This window comes from Uloborus diversus, chromosome 2 (genome assembly GCF_026930045.1).
Source record: "Uloborus diversus isolate 005 chromosome 2, Udiv.v.3.1, whole genome shotgun sequence".
NCBI classification, from domain to species: domain Eukaryota; kingdom Metazoa; phylum Arthropoda; class Arachnida; order Araneae; family Uloboridae; genus Uloborus; species Uloborus diversus.
Window position 1 is genome coordinate 150406040 of NC_072732.1, and position 24697 is coordinate 150430736.

The 24697-nt window shown below is 32.4% G+C and overlaps 1 protein-coding gene across 1 annotated transcript in view; it reads right to left on the reverse strand.

Moving 5' to 3' along the window:
- Positions 1–5323: 5323 nt before the first annotated feature.
- LOC129216075 (sodium- and chloride-dependent GABA transporter 2-like) overlaps positions 5324–24697 on the reverse strand; it is a 113241-nt gene continuing 93867 nt past the window's right edge. The window contains exons 12-13 of the mRNA XM_054850222.1: positions 15466–15636; positions 5324–6750 (exon numbers count right to left, since the gene is read on the reverse strand). Coding sequence (XP_054706197.1) covers positions 6628–6750; positions 15466–15636 — 294 coding nt within the window. The 3' untranslated portion in view covers positions 5324–6627. The remainder of the gene's footprint in view (positions 6751–15465; positions 15637–24697) is intronic.

Below are 24697 nucleotides of genomic sequence, written 5' to 3' on the forward strand. Positions count from 1 at the left end.
CTAAAAATATTTAGGGTGAAAAATACCGGTAAAGTTAGTGTAGACTTTCTGTCTACTTAAAAAAGGGCTTTTTTAAAGGTCTTCTTTAAAAAGAAATACTTCCAATTTAAAGAATTTTGTTTTAACGAAAAGTGAGTAAAGCGAAATGAGTACTCTGCTGAATATGCATTCAACACAAGAATCCAAAAGAAAATAGAAAGGCAATCTTAACAAAGTACAACGCTTCTATTTTTCAGAAAATATCTCCACTTATTATTATAATGAAGTAATGACAGTTCGTTATGGAAAGCGTTTGAAGATGCTACATGATACAGTGACAATAAACGCTGCTGCCGCACATTACAGAAAATGTATGAATGATCATTTAGAAATTTAAGCATTTGCGGTGATATCTGGAATTAAAATGCATTCTGCAAAAATGTTTGAACATTTTTTTTTTTCAATTTTACCATTTTAATATATTATGTACTATATTATTCGTTCGATGAATCAGTAAACCTTGAAGAATAATATGTAGTTGAAAAATACTACGGAGTTTCTTATGATGATAATTAGTACATTGGCAGAATACTAGAATTTGGTGAAACCATCAACTTGTATAAAGTTAACTTTTTAAAAGAGATATAGTATTTAGGATTTAATTAGCCTAAAAAAATGATGTTATTCAGTTAGAAAAGCAGTTTTTTCTTTTTTTCTTTCTTTGGCACATTGAAATTGAGTTAATTGCACTGAATGATTCAATTCAAGTTCTTACTCTAATGTAGAAAAACCATAATGCAACATAAAACGAGCTGATGTGTGCATCACATGACTTCCTTTTACACCAATTTAATGTTATTTCTCCATAATTGGCAATTTTAATGTGATTCAACAGTTAACTCTCTAAATATCACCAACAAATGGCCAAATTAAAACCAGATTTAAAATATAAAAAAAAAATCCGCCAAATTTGTCTCCAAGTTGGCGACAAAACTTGGCGACCAAAAGACTGGCAATATATCGCCAAGTTACAACACCACTTGAGTTTGCATCGAAATTAACAATGATTTCCCCCCAAAACGGTGCAGAAGACCCCTTTAGAAACACCCGAATGAACCAAAAGGGGAGGTATACAACTACACCCTACTAGGAGTCTACGTACCAAATTTCAACTTTCTAGGACATACCGTTCTTCAGTTAAACGATATACAAACACACATACATACATACGTACGTCACGAGAAAACTTGTTGTAATTAACTCGGGGGTTTGTCAAAAAGGATATTTCGGGGGTCTATACGTTCTTAGGCACTTATTCACATGTGGTCGGGTTGAAAAAAAAAACTCAACATTCATTCAGGGGTGAGCAAAATGGAAATTAAGGCTGATATTAGAGTGAAATTTTGTTTGCGAATACAATACTTCCGTTTTTGTAAAAGGTTCTTAGTTGTGAAAGCAAATAAAGTAAAATTAATTTTCAGTCTGAAGGTTTTTTTTTTTTTTTTTTTTTGACATGCTGATTATAAAAAATATTAAAACTGTTCCTGTGTAAAAACTGGTGCAAAACTAACATTTTTGAAAATTTTACTCTTTTCTCGGAGGGGCCATGACCCCCACTAGAGCCGCCACGGACTGGCCTTACCAAATTAATCTGTTTGTACGTATTTTTAAGGTTTATCCCCAGTTTCGCCGACATTTCAAACTTCCTCCCCGCTTTAATATATATAAAAAGGTGTGACTAAAACTGAAAAACAGGGGGCGGGAGGTAAAAATTAAATGTTGGCGAAATTGGGGACACACCATTTTTTAAGCATCATTTTTCTCTCAAAAACGTATTTTATTTATGATGACACATTTTTATTTTAAAAGGAGATAACCATTTTATTTTATCTTTTTTAAAAATTAAACTTAACAGTTTAGTAAAAGTCGGGAGTAAAAGTTTCAAAATTTTAACCCATATTCTAAAGCGAAAAAAGTTTTCGAAGCTTCATATCGCCATTTTACCCCACTTTCGAAGACCGAAATTGGAAAACATAAGCATTCACTAGAAATATTCAGTCTTTCATCGATGTCTTTACTATCGGGGAATGTTGAAATTCTCCGGCGAATACCGATATCTAACCAGATTTCGGCCTCTCACGTTAACATGTTATCATTGTACGTTTATATGTACTGTATCACCAAAAATATTGGGACGCTTTCAAAGATTTACGTTTTTGTGAATTTCTCTAGAAATAAGAGAAATTGTTCTGTAACTTTCGTCACATAAAAGGTATGTTCCATCTGTCATTTTCCAATAAAAAGTAAATCACCCATGCATATGAGGGACCAGCAACAATTTGTGGAAGCAGAAAAAATGTTTTTGATCATCTTTCATCGTAAAAGCTGGGAATAAGCAATAAGTTTCAGAAATAAATTAACTTACTAACCCTCACGTTTCGTCGCATATCGAAGGATTATCGAAATTCGGCTCATTAAACTGTTGATATCTTCTTAAAATTTTAAGTAATTGAACTGGAATTTTTCTGTAAGTTGAGGTATCTACCTGGGTTTTAAATTATGAAGGTTATAAACTTCTAACTTTCGCGCATGCGCAGGTGAGAATTCAATTACTTTAAACGCTCCTATTTTATGAAGTTTTCAATATTTTAATTTGAAATTTTTGTATTTTCCTTCTCTTGTATGCTGTCAAATTTTCTGAATGTTTGCTGAGGCAAAGGCGTAGCGTCGGGGGGGGGGGGGCACGTGTTCCCCCAACTTGCGGCACACTTAACCTTTGTCCCCAGAACTGTAAAGAAATTAGCACAAAAATAAAGAAGAGTATCTATTTTTTCTAATTTGTATGACCTTAGAAATGCATTTAGACGATCTTTGCTAATGTTAGGGTGGAAAAGCGGTCTGGGGGCGTTTCCCCGCCCGTTTTTCCGAGATTTAAACTTGAAAAACAATTGTTATATATTTTCTCCGATTACATTAAGGAATGGTGGCTTTGAGGGTTCTCCCCCGAAAAATTTTCAAAATTGTAGTTTAGAAACAGTTTTAGACGATCTTAAAAGATGTTAAGGGGAGGAAAGATCTGGGCGCTTACTCCCAGAAGTTTTTCGAAAATAAACAACCTAAACTATGCAATTGTGGGCCATATTTGATATCGTAATGAGGACTGACGATTTTTCGAAATTGTAAATCCAAAAACAATTTTATTCGAATTTCAACTACGTTAGGGGGAGTTTTCGGAAGCTTTACCCCTGTAATTATTCGAAATTCAAGCCCTTAAACGAAATTTAAGATTATTTTAAATGATGTTGCCGAAGGGGACGCTCCCCCAGGGCCTGATTACCACACAGGTCTACTAGGCCTGGGCCTAGGGCCCCCTCTTCCTAAGGGGCCCCAAATTACTTAAACAATTATGCATAGCATTACAACTATACAAAAAATACACACATTTTTAAAATAATAACCTTCAGGGGGCCTCAAAATTATTTAGGGCCTTGGGCCTCACTTTTAGTTGTTCGGACCTTGCGCTCCCCCATAAGTTAAGTTAGTTCTTAAAACATAGTTTTAGACCAACTTTGGTAATGTTAGTTGAAGAGATTTGAGGCCTGTCTTCGGCAATTTTCCGATATTGAAATTCCAGAAACGCAATTTTAGATGCTTGGCTGACCCACGTGAAGCATTTGCACCCAAAGGAAAAATTTTCCGATTTTAATGCAACCACGATATGCTATAGACTAAACCAATGCATAGTAAAGCAGCGAAATAAATTTAAATTTTTGCTTCTACTTTGTTAAAATATTTTAATTTAAACTGCGATTGACAGGGTTAGAATCAATGTTTTGTTTCCTGATTTTAACAACAACAGAACTGCTGCTTAGAATTCTGCTATGAGTATAATTTTGCATATCAATAGACACTTGGATAAGGACTCGAACGACTTTGAACAAGAGAACTTTGAGACTTTTTTAAAGTCAAAATTTCAAATTTGCGCTTTTAGGCTTTGATAGCGTGAGTTGAAGGGATAAAGTTCGGGACCTGTATCCTTCCTCTTTTTTGGCAATGTCTTTATCTTTTTTATTTGATTAAATTATTGATAAAAATGTTTTGAAAAACTCTCCATCAGTTTTTCTTATCCAAAATTATTTGACTGCTTTAGTTTTCCCCATAATGAAAATTTCAATTTCCAGCCTTATATATTTTTATTTGTTTGAAATACAAGCATTTGCGGCCTCCGTAAGAAAATTTTTCAACATTTAGAACTGATATGTTTCTTTTCAGCGATACCTTGTCACTTTCCTTTGTTTTAAACATCATGCCTCCTTAATATCGCTGTTAAATTCTTGTTTAATTTCGCTTTTTATATTTAAACACTTAGAACTACTGGTGTGACTAGTTATGACATTTTTTAAATTTCGCCTACTCTGCTTCCACTTTTTCTCTATTTAAAACGTATTTTGGTGGCACATATAATTTTATCCACTTAACTGCGATTTCCACAATATTTTTATAAAAAGAGGTAAAAGAATAAAAAGATAAAAATGTAATTTTGTCAGCAGCCCCTGTGAAGTTATGTTTATTCACGAATTCATTTTCTATTTGATTGAAGCTTGGTTAAAAAAATGTTCGGAACATTCGTTTCAGCGGCCCTCAGTTAGGTAAATCATAATGCAGAACCTTGGATGTCTCTAAATTATATTCAAAGATTGCATTTGCTTTCAAATTTCCCCGAAAACAAAACTTTTTCGACGCCTTTATTCTATTTGTTCACTTATTTCTATTCCATTTTCTTAAGATCGCGACAGTTTCCTTTCTGGTTTTTTTTATCACAAAATTGGTGACCCGATTTCTGAAAAACTGGGGGGGGGGGGGACACCTTTCTTGACGAAAGTCCTGGTGCCCCCCCTCAAATGTTTGGTCATGCTACGCCTCTGTAACCTGAGTTTTGATGGAAAACTCTGCGTGTTATGAGCCAAAAACCTGCGAGTAAAATTGGTACTTTTAAAAGAAATGCTTATATCTTCGCGAATATAAGCGATATTCTCACGAAAATATAAAAAGAAATTCTACATAGTTCGTAAGCTTATTTCTGAAATGTAGAGCTCATTTTTTTTTTTTTTTTTCAATTTGTGGCTGGTGCTCGGGTGACTTACTTTTTATTGCAAAATGACAGATGGAGAATACTTTTTATGTGACAAAAGTTATAAAACAATTAGTCTCATTTCTCGAGAAATCCGCAAAAATGAGAATTTTTGAAATTGTTCCAATACCTTTGGTGATATAAGTACAAGAAATGAATTCATTTATTTATATTTTGTGTGTGGCGCAGTTTAAGAATAAAAAAAACCACATATCAACAAAATTTGATTTAATTTCAACAAAAAAGTTAAGAAATAGTTACCGAATCTTACAGCATTTGAACACTTTTTCTAAATTATACATAAACTTCACGTACATGAAAAATGATATATGTTAAAAAGAAATGGTTACTGCAGTATAAAATGAATGAGAAAAAATGGCTAAAATTGTATTCAGGTAAGTTTCATATTTTCAAGTGAAATTTATTTAAAATGGAAAACATAGAACATTTATAAACATATCAATACAAAAACTAAAATGTAAGCGGATATGAAATAATGATCTCTTAAATAATGCATCAATAACACACAAATCTAACAGATTCCTACGCAAATATACATTTTGATCAGATATACTGTTTTGTCAAAAAGAAAAATCTGGATTTCAACAGTTGCAAATTATAAATCCCCATGCCTTGACTAGTTTTGAACTCTTTACACCGATATTTTATATTCGGAACTATCAAGAGATTTTATGTATTTATCTTTATCCGAGCATAAGTTTGGTCCGACTTTCAAACTTTTGTTGAATTTTGCTAGCATTAAAAAACTCTTATTGCAATTTGATTTTCATAAAAACAATATAGAAACACTCAGTTTCGATTAATGCAGTTCTTTCTCTTTTTTAATAAATATACAAAGGTTTTTAAAATCTTCAAAATTGCTATATTTTCTGTTTTTGAAATTTTTGCTTTAAAATTTATGAATTCATGACTCAAATGATATCCTAATCAATATTTAAAAAAAATTCCCTTCATATGAAGTTCATGCTTATACCAAATTTTTACACCATTTTCGGAAGTAGATAGCACTAATGCAGAATCATATCACCGGTATTCAAAAAAATAGCAAGATATCAGTATAACTAGATTCTAAGGAACAATTTGTTCAAGTGTATATTGTATTTCTTGAATACATTAAAACTATAAACACCTAAAATGTAGGCATGATACATGATTCTTTATGAAACAAAAATATAGGCGATTTTTTTCTGTACACATCAAACAACAATTAGCAAGCTACATATAGAGAATATGTTTCTCTAGTGAAAATAATTTTAAAACTGAATACTGGTACAGGGTTTCAAAAATTAATGCTAATTCTCTCGCAGGTAAGTTTTGATGTTCCAACGCCTTGCCTGGAGTTAGTAATTGACTCATTTTTACTTGGTGGAAGGACCGAGTCCTCCTACAAGTGCAGAAACTATTTGGTTGCTGTAGCTAGCTCATGTGTTTATCTAGATGGTTTTGGTGAAATAAAGTCACCCACGATACTTAATAGTCCTTTTTTTTCAAAGAAACTATAATTTTGATTGCTCGTAGTTGCTCTTCTTTTTCGTAACATCCTTCACGCAGTCGTCTGGGTCTGTTGCGTGCACTGGAAGTGCCATGGGGAGGCGGGGAGTTGTCAGAATCTTCCAGCGCTAGAAAGAAAAAAATGCTTATTACAGGGATTCCAAAACTCTTCGATTCGCGGTATCCTTTAAAGCAGGGATTCTCAAACTGGGTGCAGTAGGAAGAGGCAAGGGGTGCCGCAAAGTGTCCACGGTATCCATATGCATGTTATGTGGGTGTGTCAAATAAGGCAAGGTAGACCAATAAAACCATCACCCTATTTTCTTGATGTTGTAAAATAAAAATTCTCTATGTCGTGTCTTCATCGTCATCATAAAGCCTGACTGATGATTTAGCCTTTTCAACAAGCAGTTTTTGATTATCAGGCAACAATGTAGCAAAAGGTATTACAGAAGTGAGATGTCAAAGCTATCTTATATTTTACGTGATTTTATTTTTACATGATTCACTGTAGTGTATGACTTTAATTTTGTCTTATGATTGAAGAACAATATTAAGTATGAAATCTGCTTCTGGTGTGTTTTCAGCTCATTAACATTCTAAAATAAAAAATTTTCAATCCATTTTACGAAACGAGTTTACTGACGGTTGTTTTCACTGTTATCAGTCTACCTGCAGAGTAAAACCACATCTAGAGGGCTGATCCAGCGGGTACCTTTTGAAAACAATAATCAAATTAATATGAATAAAAAAATAGGACATAAAGTTTTACTTTATTTATGAGCATGATGAATTTCTTTTTTTTCCCCTTAAAATTTCTACTGCTGCTACTTTTCAGTAATGCAGTAAAACCCCTCTAATGCGGACATTAACGAGTCAAATTTTTTTTTGTCCACAATAGAAGGGTGTCCGCAGGACAGGGGTTTAATAATGTTATTTTCATTGGAATTGGAGGATTAAAAAAGTCCATATAAGAGAGGTGTCCGTTAGGAGAGGCTTTACTGTACATTTAAGACTGACTAATTTAAAGCTCATAAAGACCAAGTGAATTACATAGTGAATTACATTATATATTATTCTCTCCGTTTACATGTTGCTTTTAATTTCTTAACACGTTGCTCAATTCCTTAGAAATCATTCGAAACTGATGAGTTTCCAGCGAAATTAATGTTTGGATGCTTGAAGAATCCCTTTTCAATCCATTAAAACGAAATAAGCTTATTGACGGTTGTTTTCTCTGTTATCAAAGTACATGTGGCATAAAACCTCACTTAGAGGAATGATTCAGTTGCAAACTACGCAATGGACTCGAATAGTATCTTTTGAAAACAATAATCAAACTTTATTAATAAAAAAATATGACAGAACGTTTCGCTTCATTGAAGAGCATTAGCATGGATCAACTACCTTATAGTTTTTTTTTCTACTGCTGCTACTTTTTAGTAATCTGCCGTGGGCAGGTAAAGGGCAGTATCCGCAGAAATGAGTTTTCGAGATTTTTGAAGAAATGTGTGTCGGATTCAATACTAACAATAGGGAAATGTTGGAACTAGACGTTTTTTTTTCGCTCTTTTATTTCATTGGGAATCAAATAAGCAAGCTTGTACAACAAAGCTAACGTACGATAGATGACAAAAAAAGGGAAGGGGGGAAGTTGCCGTTACTGCCCTATACCTTCCCACGGGAATATTCTATTCAGATGTGACCATGTAAGGCAAAAAAAACACGCGAACGAACTCCATGTGCGTTATGCTCTCCGTTAACATGTTACTTTTAATTTTTTAACATGTTGCTCAAATACTCAGAAATCATTCAAATCATTAGAAAACATCTAATGAATTTCCAGCTTAGTAACGGATTGATACAGGAGAAGTCACTTTCAGTCCATTAAACCAGCATTTCTCAACCTTTTTTGAAGAGCAAACCAGTACGAATCCGTGAAAAGATTTCACAGATCGCCAGGGATTGGTAGAAATCTTTTTTTTTTTTTTTGTCCTTAATTAATTTAAAAAAAAAATTGCATTCAAAATACCGATATGCCGGTTATGACAAGTAGTTCTGCCTTAGCCCTTGCTAAGGCCCCTATATATACGAGCCGACACATCAGCTTAAGATCATCCATTTTGGATCGGAGCGCAGGTTTGAGTGGTTGCTTTTTCTGCCAAAAGTTATCGCGTTTGGTGATTGTTCACTGCTATCGATTATTAGCGGCACGTGAATTGTTTATGAAATAAAATTGTATTTTCGGCAAATTTGGCGAAACCCGAAACTTCGCTGTGCAAAAGCAGCGCAACAATGAAAAATCCGATCCAAAATGGCTAAACTTAAGCTGATGCGTCAGGGAAAAGAGCAAAAAATTAATGCTTACGAAAAGAACTGGTTACGCAATTTTTTTTTTTTTTTTGCTGCAAATCACTTAGAATTAAATTTAAACATAAACGTACCCTCCCCCCCCCCAATTTTGTGATTACTATACACATGCAAAGGGATCGTTTCTTCAGTCAAAAGTACTACTTTTAGTCATTGAAATGGATAGAATGAATAAAATAAATAAATAAAAAATAAATAAATAACATAGACCTAGAAAAGACTTTCATTTTCCCCAAAAGTGTTTAATTATTTTTTTAAAATGTCCAATTTTTCAAACAAGGCGTGGTCTTGATGACGTCACAAATGATGCACTTTGCCGCATCTTTCTACTACGTTTCCACGTTATGATAATCAAGCAGTGAATTAAATATTGCGCTCTACGCTTGCTATCAACCATATCGTTGCCAATACACATAAGTAAAGATGCGAATTAAATATTTTGCACTGTGAATGGCAACACTGAACGACATTTCATCATTTGTGATGTCATCGGCAGAAGCCGTAAGCAATGAAAGCGCTCCGATTTAAGTAATTTTTTAAAAATATTAAACGTAAACAAATTTATCAAAAAATGGTCAGATCCTATGTTTTTAAGAGCCATTGTCTGTAAGGATCAGGCAGGTTGTGATTGTTGGGATTTTTAATTTTCTTTATTTTCACATAGGTTGTTTCTTATCATGAATGTAATGTAAATCCGAAATTTGAGCTTTGTCTGACTCACCGTTTTTGAGAAAAAAAATTTTTTTGTTTAGGGGGCGTGGCACATTTTTGCTGGTTTTTCAAATTTGCAGATTTTAATGTGCTTGTTGCTTGAAGCGTCCTTATAATGGCATGGATTTTTTAATTCCATATTACTATATGGTCTTGTTAGATACTGTTACAGCTGTCAAATCGGTGACACTACGAGGGCGACGCCCACAAACTCCGTTTAAAAATGACCGAAAATGAATTTTTTTCTATATTCAAGGTCAATTTTCTCAAAGCGCCTTCATGATGACACCAACATTTTTAGATCATTTTCTAGCCACATTTACATACATGAAAAATATGTATCAAAATCGGTGTCACTATAAGGGCACCAGAAGATATTGGAACTTTTATTCGATAAATTTCACAAAAACACAAATATTTAGAATCTAATTACAACTGTCGCCCTCATAGCAGATATCTGATACTACATTAGGTTGATAACCAACATGTTTGTCTAACATTTGCACACAAAAAATCGGTGTCACTCCTATTATTTTTGGAAATATAATCGTTCAAAGTTAGTATGTTATGGCGTTTTTTTATATTTATTTATTTAATCTTTTCACCCCCAGATAGTTTTTTTGAACATATTTATTTTTAATGTAATACAAAAATGTGTATCTTTTAACATAAACAGCTTTGGGCAGTAAGAGCGTCTTTTTCTTGAATAGAAAATGCCTGTTTTGATATAGGTACAGGCGGATGGTATAGGTACCATCTGGTTTGATATAGGTACAGGTGGATCCATAATATGTCTAGATTATCATACCAATACTCATCTTGTTTTTTCGGCCAAACAAATCTATTTGTTCCAATTGTTCTTGACATACATTTGACCTCAACTTGCTAATGGATTTTATACGAAAGATGTATAGAGAGAAGCTCTTACAAACATCTTATATAAATGCTTCAAATTTTCAACTAATAAATACCCCTGCATTGCCAAAAGTTCAATTTAATGAAATTGGATGGGCCCTATCTTTACGAGCTCAGTTCAAGTTCACTTCAAAGCAGAAGGAGTATTTATAAGAACAATTTACGATTGGTGAAAATACTGGGAAAAAACAGCATCCCTGTCAAGTTGCACACTAGATGAGAAATGCAGTTCGTAACGGAGAAAAAAATGTTCGTTGCTTCAGAGTTATTGTAGTCTGAAACAAATCCTATCTTTTTTTTTTTTTCGATGGAAGAAACAAAAAAACGAATGCATTCTCAATACATCAAATGAGAATATTGAAGAAAGCGAACATTCAGAATCTAAAACTGAATTTGAGGATAACTTAGACCAAAACGAAGAAAACATTAAGAATCAAATCAAACCAATTTCAGAAAGACGGTCATCTCTTATTGAAAACTGCTAATTTTGTAGCACTAAAACATGGGAAAACATGGTATCCCAGAAAAATAGTAGAAGTTGACCATTTGCAAGTTTAGGTCAAATGCATGTCAAGAACAATTGGAATAAATAAATTTGTTTGGCCGGAAAAAACAAGACGAGTATTGGTATAATAGTCTAGACATATTATGCACAATACATCTACCTGTACCTATATCAAAACGGGCATTTTCTATTCAAGAAAAAGACTCTCTTGCTGCCCAAAGCTGTTTATGTTATAAGGTACACTTATTTGTATTAAATTAAAAATAAATATGTACAAAAAAAATCTGGGTGTGAAAATATTAAATAAATAAATATAAAAAAAAAACGCCATAACGTACTAACTTGGAACGATTATTTTTCCAAAAATAATAGGAGTGACACCGATTTTTTGTGCAAATGTTAAACAAACATGTTGGTTATCAACCTAATGTAGTATCAGATATCTGCTATGAGGGCGACAGTTGTAATTAGATTCTAAATATTTGTGTTTTTGTGAAATTTATCGAATAAAAGTTCCAATATCTTCTGCCGCCCTTATAGTGACACCGATTTTGATACATATTTTTGATGTATGTAAGTGTGGTTAGAAAATGATCTAAAAATGTTGGTGTCATCATGAAGGCTCATTTGAGAAAATTGGCCTTGAATATAGAAAAAAATTCATTTCGGTCATTTTTAAACGGAGTTTGTGGGCGTCGCCAGCGTAGTGTCACCGATTTGACAGCTGTAACAGTATCTAACAAGACCATATAGTAATATGGAATTAAAAAATCCATGTCATTATAAGGGCGCTTCAAGTAACAAGCACATTAAAATCTGCAGATTTGAAAAACCGGCAAAAATGTGCCATGCCCCCTAAACAAAAAAAAATTGTTTTCTCAAAAACGGTGATTCAGACAAAGCTCAAATTTCGGATTTACATTACATTTATGATAAGGAACAACATATGTGAAAATAAAAAAAATTAAAAATGTCAACAATCACAAATGCTTTAAACTGCCTGATTCTTACAGACAATGGCTCTTAAGCATGCTCTTTCAGAAAAAAAAAATACCTTTAAAATTTTGGAAACGACCCCATTGAATCTCCGAGGAAAAAAAATTAGATTTATTAAAAGCAATCACAAAATTAGCTTAAAAATATAGGGAATCAAATGTTTCAAGTTATTTATTTAACTTTTAATCATGCATACATTTTATTTATTTATGATTTTGTTTATTTATTCACTGTTTTGACGTGTTTTTTTTTTTTTTTTTTTTTAAATACAGGTAGGTAAGAATCTCTGAGTACCAGTGAAATCTTTCCACGGAGCGGTACCGGTCTGTCGAACCAGCGATTGAGAATCGCTACATCAAATTTACTGACGGTTGTTTTCACTGTTATCAATGTATATGTGACATAAAACCACATTTAGAGGGATAATTCAGCTGCAAACTTCGCAATGGACTTAAATGATACCTTTTGAAGACAATCATCAAATTTTGTCAATAAAAGATATGACAGAACGTTTCGCTTTAATGAGCAAAAATGAACATTTTTTTCTTACAATGTCTATACCGCTGCTACTTTTTAGTAATCTATCCGGGACTGACTGATGTGAGACTCATAAAACCCGAACAGACTCCATACACATTGTGTTTTCCATTAGCATGTTGCTTTTTGTTGTAATTAATGCGCACTGATATGTTTGATATCGACACTATGCGATCAAAAGTATTGGGACACTTTCGAAAATTCCCATTTTTACAGATTTCTCGAGAAATAAGATCAATTGCTCTGTAATTTTTTTCACATGAAAGGTATACTTCAGCCGAAATTTTACAACAAAAATTAAGTCTAGTATTCATTTAGAGAACGAACAACAAATTGAGGAAACAAAAAAAGGTTTTTGATCATATTTCATTGTAAATAGCTGGGAATAAGCTATAAATTTCAGAAATAAGTTAAAAACCTATCTAGAATTTTTTTTATATTTTCGTGAAATTATCTCTAAAACTTACAGAGATATAAGCATTTCTTTCAAAAATGCAAAATTGTTTTGAAGGTTTTCGTTTTATATCATGCAGAGTTTTCCGTCAAACGTTACTAAACTTTCAGAATATTTGACAGCATATTTGAGAAACATAATAAAATTTGAAGTTAAAATATTGAAAATTTAATGAAATATGAACGTTTAAAGCAGTTAATTTTTTACTGCGCATGCGTGAAAGATAGCAATTTACAACCTTCATAATCGAAAGCCCAGATATATCCTACATCTCATTCAAAAAAAATTCCACCTTTTTGTCTTAAAAGTTATCAGAGATGCAACGAGCCGAATTTCTATAATTCTTGGGTAGGCGACGAATGGTAAGGGGTCGTTCGCAGACTGGCAACGCTTTCCTGCTATCGTTGGAGATTTATTCATGATAAGACGGATTATTTGCGAACGATCCCTCGCGATTCGTTGTCTAGCCAAGAATTATTAAAATTCGGCCCATTAGATCGCTGATAACTTCTTAGATTTTAAAGATATCAAGGTGGGACTTTTTCATGAGATGTAGGATACATCTGAGCTTCCGATTTCGATGGCTATAAATTGCTATCTTTCGCGTATGTGCAGTGAAAAACTAATCACTTTAAACGTTCATATTTCATTAGATTTTAAATATTGTAACTTCCAATTTTATTATTGTTTTTCAAATATGCTGTCAAATATTCTGAAAGTTTAATAACGTTCGACGAAAAACTCTGCGTGATATGAGCCGAAAATTTTCAAAAAAAAAAAAAAATCTGCAATTTTGAAAGAAATGCGTAGATCTCCGTGGGTATAAGAGATACTTTCACGAAAATATAAAAATAAATTCTAGATAGGTTTTAATTTGTTTCTGAAATTTATAGCTTATTCCCAGCTATTTACAATGAAAAATGATCCAAAACCTTTTTTTGTTTCCTGAATTTGTTGTTCGTCCCCTAAATAAATAGTAGACAATTTTTGTTGGGAAATGGTGGCTGGAGTATTCTTTTTATGTGAAAAAAAGTACAGAGCAATTAGACTTTTATTTCTTAAGAAATCCTTTAAAATGGGAATGTTTGAAAGTGTCCCAATGCTTTTGGTCACATAGTGTCGAAACGAACTTTTGATGTTTAGAACAAGAAAAGTCACGGCTACCGGCCACGCGAAAGTAGAGAGCAACGATTTCGTATTATGATGGTGGGGTTTTTTTTTTTTTTGAAATTTCATGACTCTAAAAGCAATAATCTCACTTTTGATTTATTAACATGTTCCTCAATTCCTCAGAAATCATTCGAAATATCTAAGGAGTTTCCAGTTTAGTAACATTTTGATACTAGACGAGTCCCTTTCCAGTCCATTTCACGAAGCGAGTTTACTGACGGTTTTTTTCACTGTTATCAATGTATATGTGACATAAAACTACACTTAGAGGATGATTCAGCAGCAAACTCTACAATGGATTCAGATTGCACCTTTTGAAAACAATCATTAGTAAAGAGTGTGACAGAGTTTTTCCGCTTCCTTTTATCAATTTCGATGAACTATTAGTTTTTTTTTCTAAAACATCTGCTGCTGCCACTTTTTAGCAATCTTTTCTGAACTGACTACAGGGGTGCCCCAAACTTTAATTTTTGGAAGAGTGGAAGTTCTCAACTTGTGGAATGAGACTCTTATATTTCGCCGAATGATAATTTTGCCGAATCGTTAGACAAAATTTGCCGAATAAGGAAATTTTTGAAAGGTAACTGATCTCTTGTAACCTCCCATAGGAGGAACTAATGACTGAGTGATGTAATCAGGCGTGGATCCAGAGGAGGAAGGAGGGGTGGATGGTGGGTCATGACCTCTCCTTAAACATAGTTAAAGCCAAACAATAATAATAATATATAAAATGGCCTGATTTAAGGTTAAAGCCATTGAGAAGAGATAAAATAGAGGGTGTGAAGACTTTCATTCGTGAAGCCTAGAAGCCAAGTCACGAGAGAGATTTTAAAGACAAGCATTGGAAGAAATCAGGTTTATTTTGCTAGTTTCACGCAAAACATGTCAGCCATTCGTCGTTGTTGATTCACGTGTATTGGGGTCTTCGCTTTCAGCTATTGCTCAAAGATCAAAGTAGCATTTTGGGGACTTTAATGACCGAAAATTTACCCCAAAACCCAATTTGAGTCAGAAAAATGCGCTTTGACCCCCTCCCCCCCTCAAGGCTTTCCAAAACCAGAAATTGGATCCGCCTTGGATTGACACTAGGATGGAGAGGTGAAGCGATATTAAAAGCCCCGGATGAGTCCCCATTTTGTGTGTGAACAAATTAATAGCAATAGTTTGAATTACTAAAAGAAGTACCTGTTTTAGATTGCCTGGAGTAACCAGCATTTGGTACAGGAAATACACGGGCACACACATCATGGATGATAGAGCCATAGCCCATCCTATGGCAATCGCCCAGCCTGGATATTCGTAGTCCTTATTATATGTCACTGGTTTGTAAGTAATTAGGCTGAATATGAAGATTCCCTGGGAAGTAAAAAGTTCATATAAGTTTGAATGCTTACACAGAGTACGTAAACTCAGCAATTGCGTTTCATACCAATAGGCACTCTTTGCATGCAATTCAAAACAACAAACAGCTGCAAGAATTATGCAAAATACGGAAGCAAAACTAAGCTGTAAAAAGCAAATTTTTTGAAAGAGGAATCGAGCATGATAGTAAAATATTATAATATAAAAATTAAAAGTATTTTTTAAGATTTCTTTTTTGGGCGAAACTTTATGCAGATTTTGCGAAAAAAGTTTTTTTTCAATTGCATTTTGTTTAGTTTTTATTGCAAAATGAAACAAGAAGTTTATAGAAATTCATATACTTTTTTGCTTTATATTTCTTCTATAGGAGACGAGATAAAATTGTTGCTTGTAGCTCTTCTTCATAGCACTTTAAACTTTAAATGCTTATATCGTTCTTACGACAGAGCTATAAAATCACGGAATATTTTAACTTTGTAAAGTCAAAAAAGGTTAAAATTTGAACAATAAGAAAAAAAGTAAAAAATCAACAAAAGTAGAAAATTTCGAAGTATATCTTCTTCTAACAGCAACAGTTAAATCAATGTTTTTCCGAACTTTTCACAACCAGCATCGTATTTCAATAACTCTAAATAGATTCGTTTAAAATAGGAAGCCTAAAATTTTGAAAAATCTTCTCCATTTACCTCAAAATGTGTCTGTATATCAAATACAATTCATGTACGAAGTTCAGATCATAAAATCCTAATTATTTAGGAATAAAAAAAATGTTTTAAAACCACTTACCTTTTCTCCTTTATATCAATAGCTGCTTCCTTTGTGATAAACGTAAAAACGCAAATCCACCAAACAAGTTTTATCAATTTTACGCAATTCAATTAAATTACAAAAATCTCTATTACATTTATATTATAAAATATGTATTGTTTTGTACTACACATTTCAGTTCTCTGCATTCCAATCTGCAGTACGATAAATATATATTCATGCAAATAGCAAAGAAGTCAGACGTGATTCATAAGCATGAATTTTCAAAAAAAAAAAAAAAACGCTCCAGAACATTTGCAAAATAATCTATACCGCGAGATAAAACAATTCATTAAACATCATTTAACAATATTTTTTCATATTTTCAATAAGATTCTGAAAACTGATGCCATCTTGAACGACATTGTTCCTTTTACAAATAGATTATTCAAAATAATTTCCGAAAATAATTTCAGAAAAAATGTTTTGCTTTCTAAGTATTATTATAGTCTTTAACCCCTTCCCGCTCACTCTCGTCAAAATTACGGGCTGGCAGAGCTTTCGTGTTCTACTTCTCATGCCAGAGTATTTCTGGGCAAGAGCGAACGTATTTCAAACGAAAAAAAAAATATCGAAAATTCAAAAATGACTTATAATTTACACAAACACCTGTATTTATATAATTTTCTTCAAAATAAATACATAAATAAATAACTAAATCACTTTTTTGACGTTTTCTTGAAAATAATAACATTGTTAAGTGGTTAAGCATACAAAACAATAAGTATACATTTTCTAGGAATTCAACTGGCATTTTTCGTGCTTTTTTTTCAGAAACAAAGTGTCATTTTATAAATTATATTTTTAAGAATATGTTTTTAAAATCACATAGAACTCAATGTAAATAACTGCAAACATTCACGCGGCATCAACAAATGCAAAAATCAAAACGGTTCGAGGTTTTTTTTTCTGGTTTCTTTTTGCATCTGGTGCTTTATAGAAGTTGTTTCCAAAACAAAAATAGGACCACCAAGAATAGGTCTCCAGGAAATGTTCATCCACAGAACATTTTCCGTTTCGTTAGGAAGATCAAAGCACGCTTTTCATTCCCTGAACTCTTTATTTAAGGACATGGCTATGCGTAAACAACGTGTAATTAAAATAATGACAGAATGTCATAAAAAATGTGCTTTCTCTTTTTTCCAAGGTATTTTCACCTTAAAAAGTCTAAGCCATGTGATTGCATATATTGAATTTCCCTTCTTGATGTACCCTAAATGGCACCGTAAAACTTCAGTTAAATGGAAATCAACCTCAAGTACAAATTATTTATCCAATTTTTGACTTCTCAAATTCAGAGGACGAATGCACTCAACAAAATGTTTGTTTAAGGCAAATATTACTAAGCGAAACATTTCTAAAAAATTAAGAAATAATAAATTTTGTACGTATTATTGAAAAAATTTCCCACTTAAACTGCAATGTACTGCAAATGTTTACCTACATACACAGCATTCGCACTGTATACCCGGAATAAGAGACAATAAAATGAAAGATAAATTGCTACAAGAATTTCACATAAATGTAAATATACGTTAGTACTAAACGCAAGTATACGTTAGTGTAAACGCAAGTAAATATACGTTAATTTTCAAAGAATACCACATAAAACTGTATTAACAAAAGAAAAAGAATTTACATTAGAAATTTAGTTTTTTGGTTCAATTCAATTATTCAGATATTTCAATCCAGATTACGTTTGGAATATCATTATAAATACTGATCTATCCATCTTTCATTGCTGTTGACTTTATCCTGGTGATCACAATGCAGTCAACTATTTGTTTGAAATTAAAACAAAGTGAAAACTATCCTGCTTAAAACATAAATGAGTTCAGAAAAAAATGCAATAGTGAGAAATATCTTTTGCATTTTGCAAAAAATAAATAAATAAAATGAAGGTGTTTGATGATCATGTTATAAAATAGACATTTTAATTACAGTTATTTAATAACTAATCATAAATACTTTTTTTTAATTCTTATATAGGGAATATTTATTGCATGCTATTACCTTTTGTGCTTCACTAAAAAAAAATAGAACATTTATATTCTCTGATTACACTGGCTACGTCCTCAGTAAATGGATGCTTTAATATGGATATTGTTTCTCATACACCTGCATCGCCAAAGCACAACAATTGTTTTTTTATTTATTATAAATGTATGCATAGTATTCTTTATCACTTTATTTCAAGGTATGAATGTTGCTGTTAATGATCCTTCTAAGAAAATCGTTTAATTTCATTTTTTTAAATAAAAACTACGAGAATGTAGTAAAAATACTGATATGGCAACTATTTTATACTATGGAATAATGTTATTACATTATGGAAGTTATTTTGAAACGTATACTATGGAATAATGACGAACAAAATAAAGCACATTTAATCGAAGAAAAACCATTTCAATATGCTAGGTAAAGAGCCAAAACAAAATCGGTTGTTTGCAAAAAAATAAATAAATAAAAGAAATTTCACTAAACTATTTTATTTATTTTATTTTTTTGTTGTTGTTGTTGCTGATACTCGAGTTATTTTGTGAACTAGCTGTGTGCAACTTTCAATCATTTCGTGAGGCATCGCGTTGTTACCTCTACCAGTAGATAAAACAATGCGCAATTCTTCATTTTTGTGGATTGCGCATTCATTTGTCTATTGGCAGAGATACCTGCACACGGCAATTAAAATTGAAAACAATCAAGTAGAAAAACACGTTATTTGTGCGCCGATTCCTTGTCAACTTTTAATCGTTTTTGACGTCTCAATTCAGTGACAGTTTTTTCAAAGCTACATTATTATGTTGCCAGCACTATTCGCAACTCCAACGAACTATAGGGGGCACTGAAGTCACTGTCCAATGGCGGACTTAAAAACTAAAACAAACGCACATGGTAACGAAGAAAATGCTAAAAGTGTTGTGATTTTTGTTCGTACGTAAGATTTTTTCGCTTTATTCTTTTTAAATTAATTTTCAAAGTCCTGTGGACATTCTGGCCCACGTAGAAATAAATGAGAATTCAAGAAGCATTACTAAACGTCAAAGATTAATGCAAACTACGTAGTTCGTAGTTCTAAGCAGCTATTTCCACGATGTTGTATTCGATATTTATCAATTCTTGATAAAACTAAATAATTGTAGCCTGACAAGAATAACAATTAATGCTAGAAAATTCAATATGACATTACAAATTGTTATCGAAAGAAGATGATACTTTTTTGCCTTGCTTGGCTAGCACTTATTGTTTTCCATTTGTAGCTGAGTTATTTCTCTCGAATTCCCAAATCGGTTAATTTAAAAAATTTCTGTTTCGATTTTTCTAATTTCTGAGTTACGATTTAATTGTGTGTTGCAAATCATCAACAAAATTCTCACGGATATATGGTGGTAGTTTTCTTTTCAGTTGATTGACCATTATTTCTTTTCACTTATCGAATTCTGTAATCTTACTACCATTTTATTCCACTCATGATAAAAATTAAAAATGGTTTAACTAAAAACGCGAAATCTCGCCAAGGCTACTTTGCTCGCACTATACTAAAACTATAATCCTAAACAAATTTGGCGAAACCTTTCAGCTGAGAATAAAAGGAATAAAGTAAATTCTTTCTCGGTTATTCATTTTGTTCTACGATAATATATTCAAGAAAATATTTTGCATACTGTCCATTCCAACTAAATGCTGTTGTAAAATATGGTAAGTTTAATTAATTTAAGATTAAAAAAAACCCCATATTCTTACAAATTCATACAAAACAATAAAATTTTTTACCTTGTATAACGTTATCCAAGATTGTTAATCCAGAATTTTCGCTTTCACCAATTATTAAGGAAATAATGAAAACTAACATTATTTTGAGAAGCTCGAGAATACTACTAAGGGACGAATTAATTTCTGTAGCTGAAAGCAAACTAAGACACATCGATTGCGTTAATAAATACTCAGAACAAACTGCCTGTGTTTACGTCAACAGACACACGTGGAACGCAACGTGGCAATGTTTTAGTTTCATTTGCAGTTTTGTAAATCACCGCAAGGTAGCGTATTCGAGCGCTGGAGTTCCGAATAACTCATAGTATACTCCGGAGTTTGATGAGAAGATGTAGCTATTAATCGTTTATTAAAATAAAATAAAAAATCACAATTAAAAAAATGTGAACCAAAATGACTGAAAATGTAAAACATTAAAAAAAAAACAGAAATAGAACCAATGATCAAAACTGTTTCAGCGAAAAGAAAAAAAATAAAAGTAGCAGACTGCTCAGAAAGTAGCTGAATTAGCAAAACTACTGTCTCTTCAAAAACCATCTGCACAGAAACCAGAGATATTGACGAAACTAAGCTTACTGCTAAAAAAATGTTTCAACAGCATAATATTTTTGTATCTTCCACAACACAAATAACTGTTTAATGTCAACAAATTACACCCCAAGACCTTTTCTGCTTTTAAAAATATGATTTTTTAAAAACATTTTGCGAGCACTCAAAACCTTTTGGTGTTTTGAGCAGTTTACAAAATGCTGAACAGCATTCGCAGTTCTCGAGCTTGAATACTCCATCCTGCTGCGATTTAAGAAATTAGCCAAAGACTTAGAACATTTCAATTTTGCGAGGACCTCATTGGGCAGGTCATATCCTGAGTAAACGGTTTTACCTCTTTTAGCAATCATTAGCCAGAGATTGCAGCGCCTCCTACAGTTTACTTAAGTTGTGAATTTTGAAAATGGTTTCTCTTTCATTTATTCGCAACTCCAATAAACTATAGGGGGCTCTGCAGCCACTGTCGAATAAAAAAGGTAAAAAAAATACCGTAACTTATAGCTTGCTTTGAAGCTTAATGAATGTCAGAAATTTTTCATCGCGGTTGTAGGAAGCTTTATTTTCTATTCCTCTGAAATTACATTACATCACAAACTGTCTGAAGGCTGTAATTTACCAAAAAAAAAAAAAACATGTGGAACAGTATGTTTTACCTTTTTCGGCAGTATTGTTAATCACCGCAGTAGCGTATTCGAGCTCTGAAGTTGCGAATTCGCAACTCCAATAAACTATAGTTGGCGCTGCAGTCACTGTCTAATGGCGGATGAAAAAGCTGACACAAACAAATGCCGTAACTTATAACTTGCTTTGACGCTTTGTGAATGACAGTAATTTTTCATCGTGTTTGTGGGAAGCTTTCTTTTCTATTTTTCTAAAATTTCACTTCATCACAAACTGTCTGAAGCCTGTAATTTACCTCAAAGAAAACACGTGGAATGGAATGTTTTACCTTTTTCGGTAGTATTGTTAATCACCGCTAGGTAGCGTATTCGAGCTCTGGAGTTGTGAATTTTGTTCAATTCTTCGGTTTGATTAATGCAGACAATATCTGAGTAAAATTGAAAGTCATATTTTTTTTAAAGATCGTCTGCTATTAAATAAAAGCTGAAAAATAGGAAGAAAAGTTCTTTGTTTATTCGGAACTCCAGCGCTCGAATACGCTACCTTGCGGTGATTTACAAAACTGCAAATGAAACTAAAACATTGCCACGTTGCGTTCCACGTGTGTCTGTTGACGTAAACACAGGCAGTTTGTTCTGACGCGCTTTTTAACGCAATCGATGTGTCTTAGTTTGCTTTCAGCTACAGAAATTAATTCATCCCTTAGTAGTATTCTCGAGCTTCTCAAAATGTTAGTTTTCATTATTTCCTTAATAATTGGTGAAAGCGAAAATTCTGGATTAACAAACTTGGATAACGTTATACAAGGTAAAAATTTTTATTGTTTTGTACGAATTTGTAAGAATATGGGGGTTTTTTTTAATCTTAAATTAATTAAACTTACCATATTTTACAGCAGCATTTAGTTGGAATGGACAGTATGCAAAATATTTTCTTGAATATGTTATCGTAGAACAAAATGAATAACCGAGAAAGAATTTACTTTATTCCTTTTATTCTCAGCTGAAAGGTTTCGCCAAATTTGTTTAGGGTTATAGTTTTAGTATAGTGCGAGCAAAGTAGCCTTGGCGAGATTTCGCGTTTTTAGTTAAACCATTTTTAATTTTTATCATGAGTGGAATAAAATGGTAGTAAGATTACAGAATTCGATAAGTGAAAAGAAATAATAGTCAATCAACTGAAAAGAAAACTATCACCATATATCCGTGAGAATTTTGTTGATGATTTGCATAACATGACACAATTAAATCGTAACTCAGAAATTAGAAAAATCGAAACAGAAAATTTTTAAATTAACCGATTCGGGAATTCGAGTGAAATAACTCAGCTACAAATGGAAAACAATAAGCGCTAGCCAAGCAAGGCAAAGAAGTATCATCTTCTTTCGATAACAATTTGTAATGTCATATTGAATTTTCTAGCATTAATTGTTATTCTTGTCAGGCCACAATTATTATTTAGTTTTATCAAGAATTGATAAATATCAAATTCAACATCGTGGAAATAGCTGCTTCGAACTACGAACTACGTAGTTTGCATTAATCTTTGACGTTTAGTAATGCTTCTTGAATTCTCATTTATTTCTACGTGGGCCAGAATATCCACAAGACTTTGAAAATTAATTTAAAAAGAATAAAGCGAAAAAATCATACGTACGAACAAAAATCACAACACTTTTAGCATTTTCTTCGTTACCATGTGCGTTTGTTTTAGTTTTTAAGTCCGCCATTGGACAGTGACTTCAGTGCCCCCTATAGTTCGTTGGAGTTGCGAATTGATGTTGTGAATTTGTGTTTGTTGTGCTTCTGAGAAGATATAGTATTCTATCACATTGATACATAAACACTGAGTAGCACCTAAAGCTCTTAGGTAGCGTTTGCAAGAAAGAAGTTCATTGTCTTGACATTTTGTGATACAGAAGCATCGCAAGGAGGTTGCTTAGTCCTATTTTTCACGCTACAAAACTGGTAAATAAAACCTACATTTATTGTTTAATACATTTTTATTGTTTAATGTATTACATTACTGTTGTAAAAATACGTTCTAATTATTACTCACAAAACCTAATTAAACTTATAAATGATTCCAGTTTACAAACTTGGTTGCTAATAACATAAAAGCCAACATTCTTATTCGAGTGTAAAACGGAAATTCTTTTTACACAGAAGTGTACCATTTTTTCAACTTTGTAGTTAAGCTATGTATTTCATATTCTCAAACCAAAGCAGTAATCAACTTACTCCTTTCCAACTAAATTCGTTCAAATAAATTGTTCTGCAAGTATGTTCAATCTGAAATCAACTGGGCGAAGAAACTTATTTTACATACGAAATGTCCAGAGCTCAATCCATAACTAAAAATAATTTTCCATGAAAATACTTGAAAAATCTGTAAATGGTTCTTTTTCTGTTTCTCGCAGCTTATTAAAAGTTATGTTTCTCATTCATACAGTCTCACCTTCGCACAACGAACAATTATTTTCTTGTTTCTTTACTGATAGAAATGCTATGTGAAACAATGGACCAAAATATGAATTTTTCATACAAAAATTTTCACAAAATAAATCAAGTTCATTGCTTATTTACGAAGAGTTATCATGATCTATTTCTCTCCTTCCTATAAATTCCAATATTTTCTATCTTGAAAAGTCTGCTTGTGTTTTATTGTATCTTTCGTAAACTATCATTGTTACAAAATTTTTACCCAATAGAAAAAATATAATTACAAATTGAGAGTACTTGCAATCGAGTCATGAAGTGAATTGATACCTTCTCAAAAATTTGAGACACGGCCTGAAAAATCGGGATAGATGTCCACACAGCAGACTTCTTCCTTTCTTCAATTCAAATTTAAAAACAAAAACCAGAATGTTTTAAGGAGCTTCACAAGAAACGTCAAAATTTTTCAGGAGGCGTACGAACCCTGATTCTAAAAATAAAAGTATTTTGACTCTGAGGACCATTATCAGTTGATTGCATTTAGTCGTCATTTGGAACTGATGACTTACTAAGAATATCTCATCACTGATATTTATCGTAACTGTCTCTTACAGCAGCTGCCTTTTGTTGCTATCGTAATAAGTGTAAATTCACAATTATTGATGGAATCTACCTAAAAAACCGACGTGCAAATTTGCCTAGATAGTATTTATGTAGGAATGACATTTTACTTGGAACACTTTACTTAATTTACAAACATTTACAACGAATCCTTAAATTTTTTACACCTTTTTCATATTTTTACTCCTTGAATATTTTTAATGAAATTGCTAATCCTTTCGTATAAGATAAGAGAATGTAAAATTTTC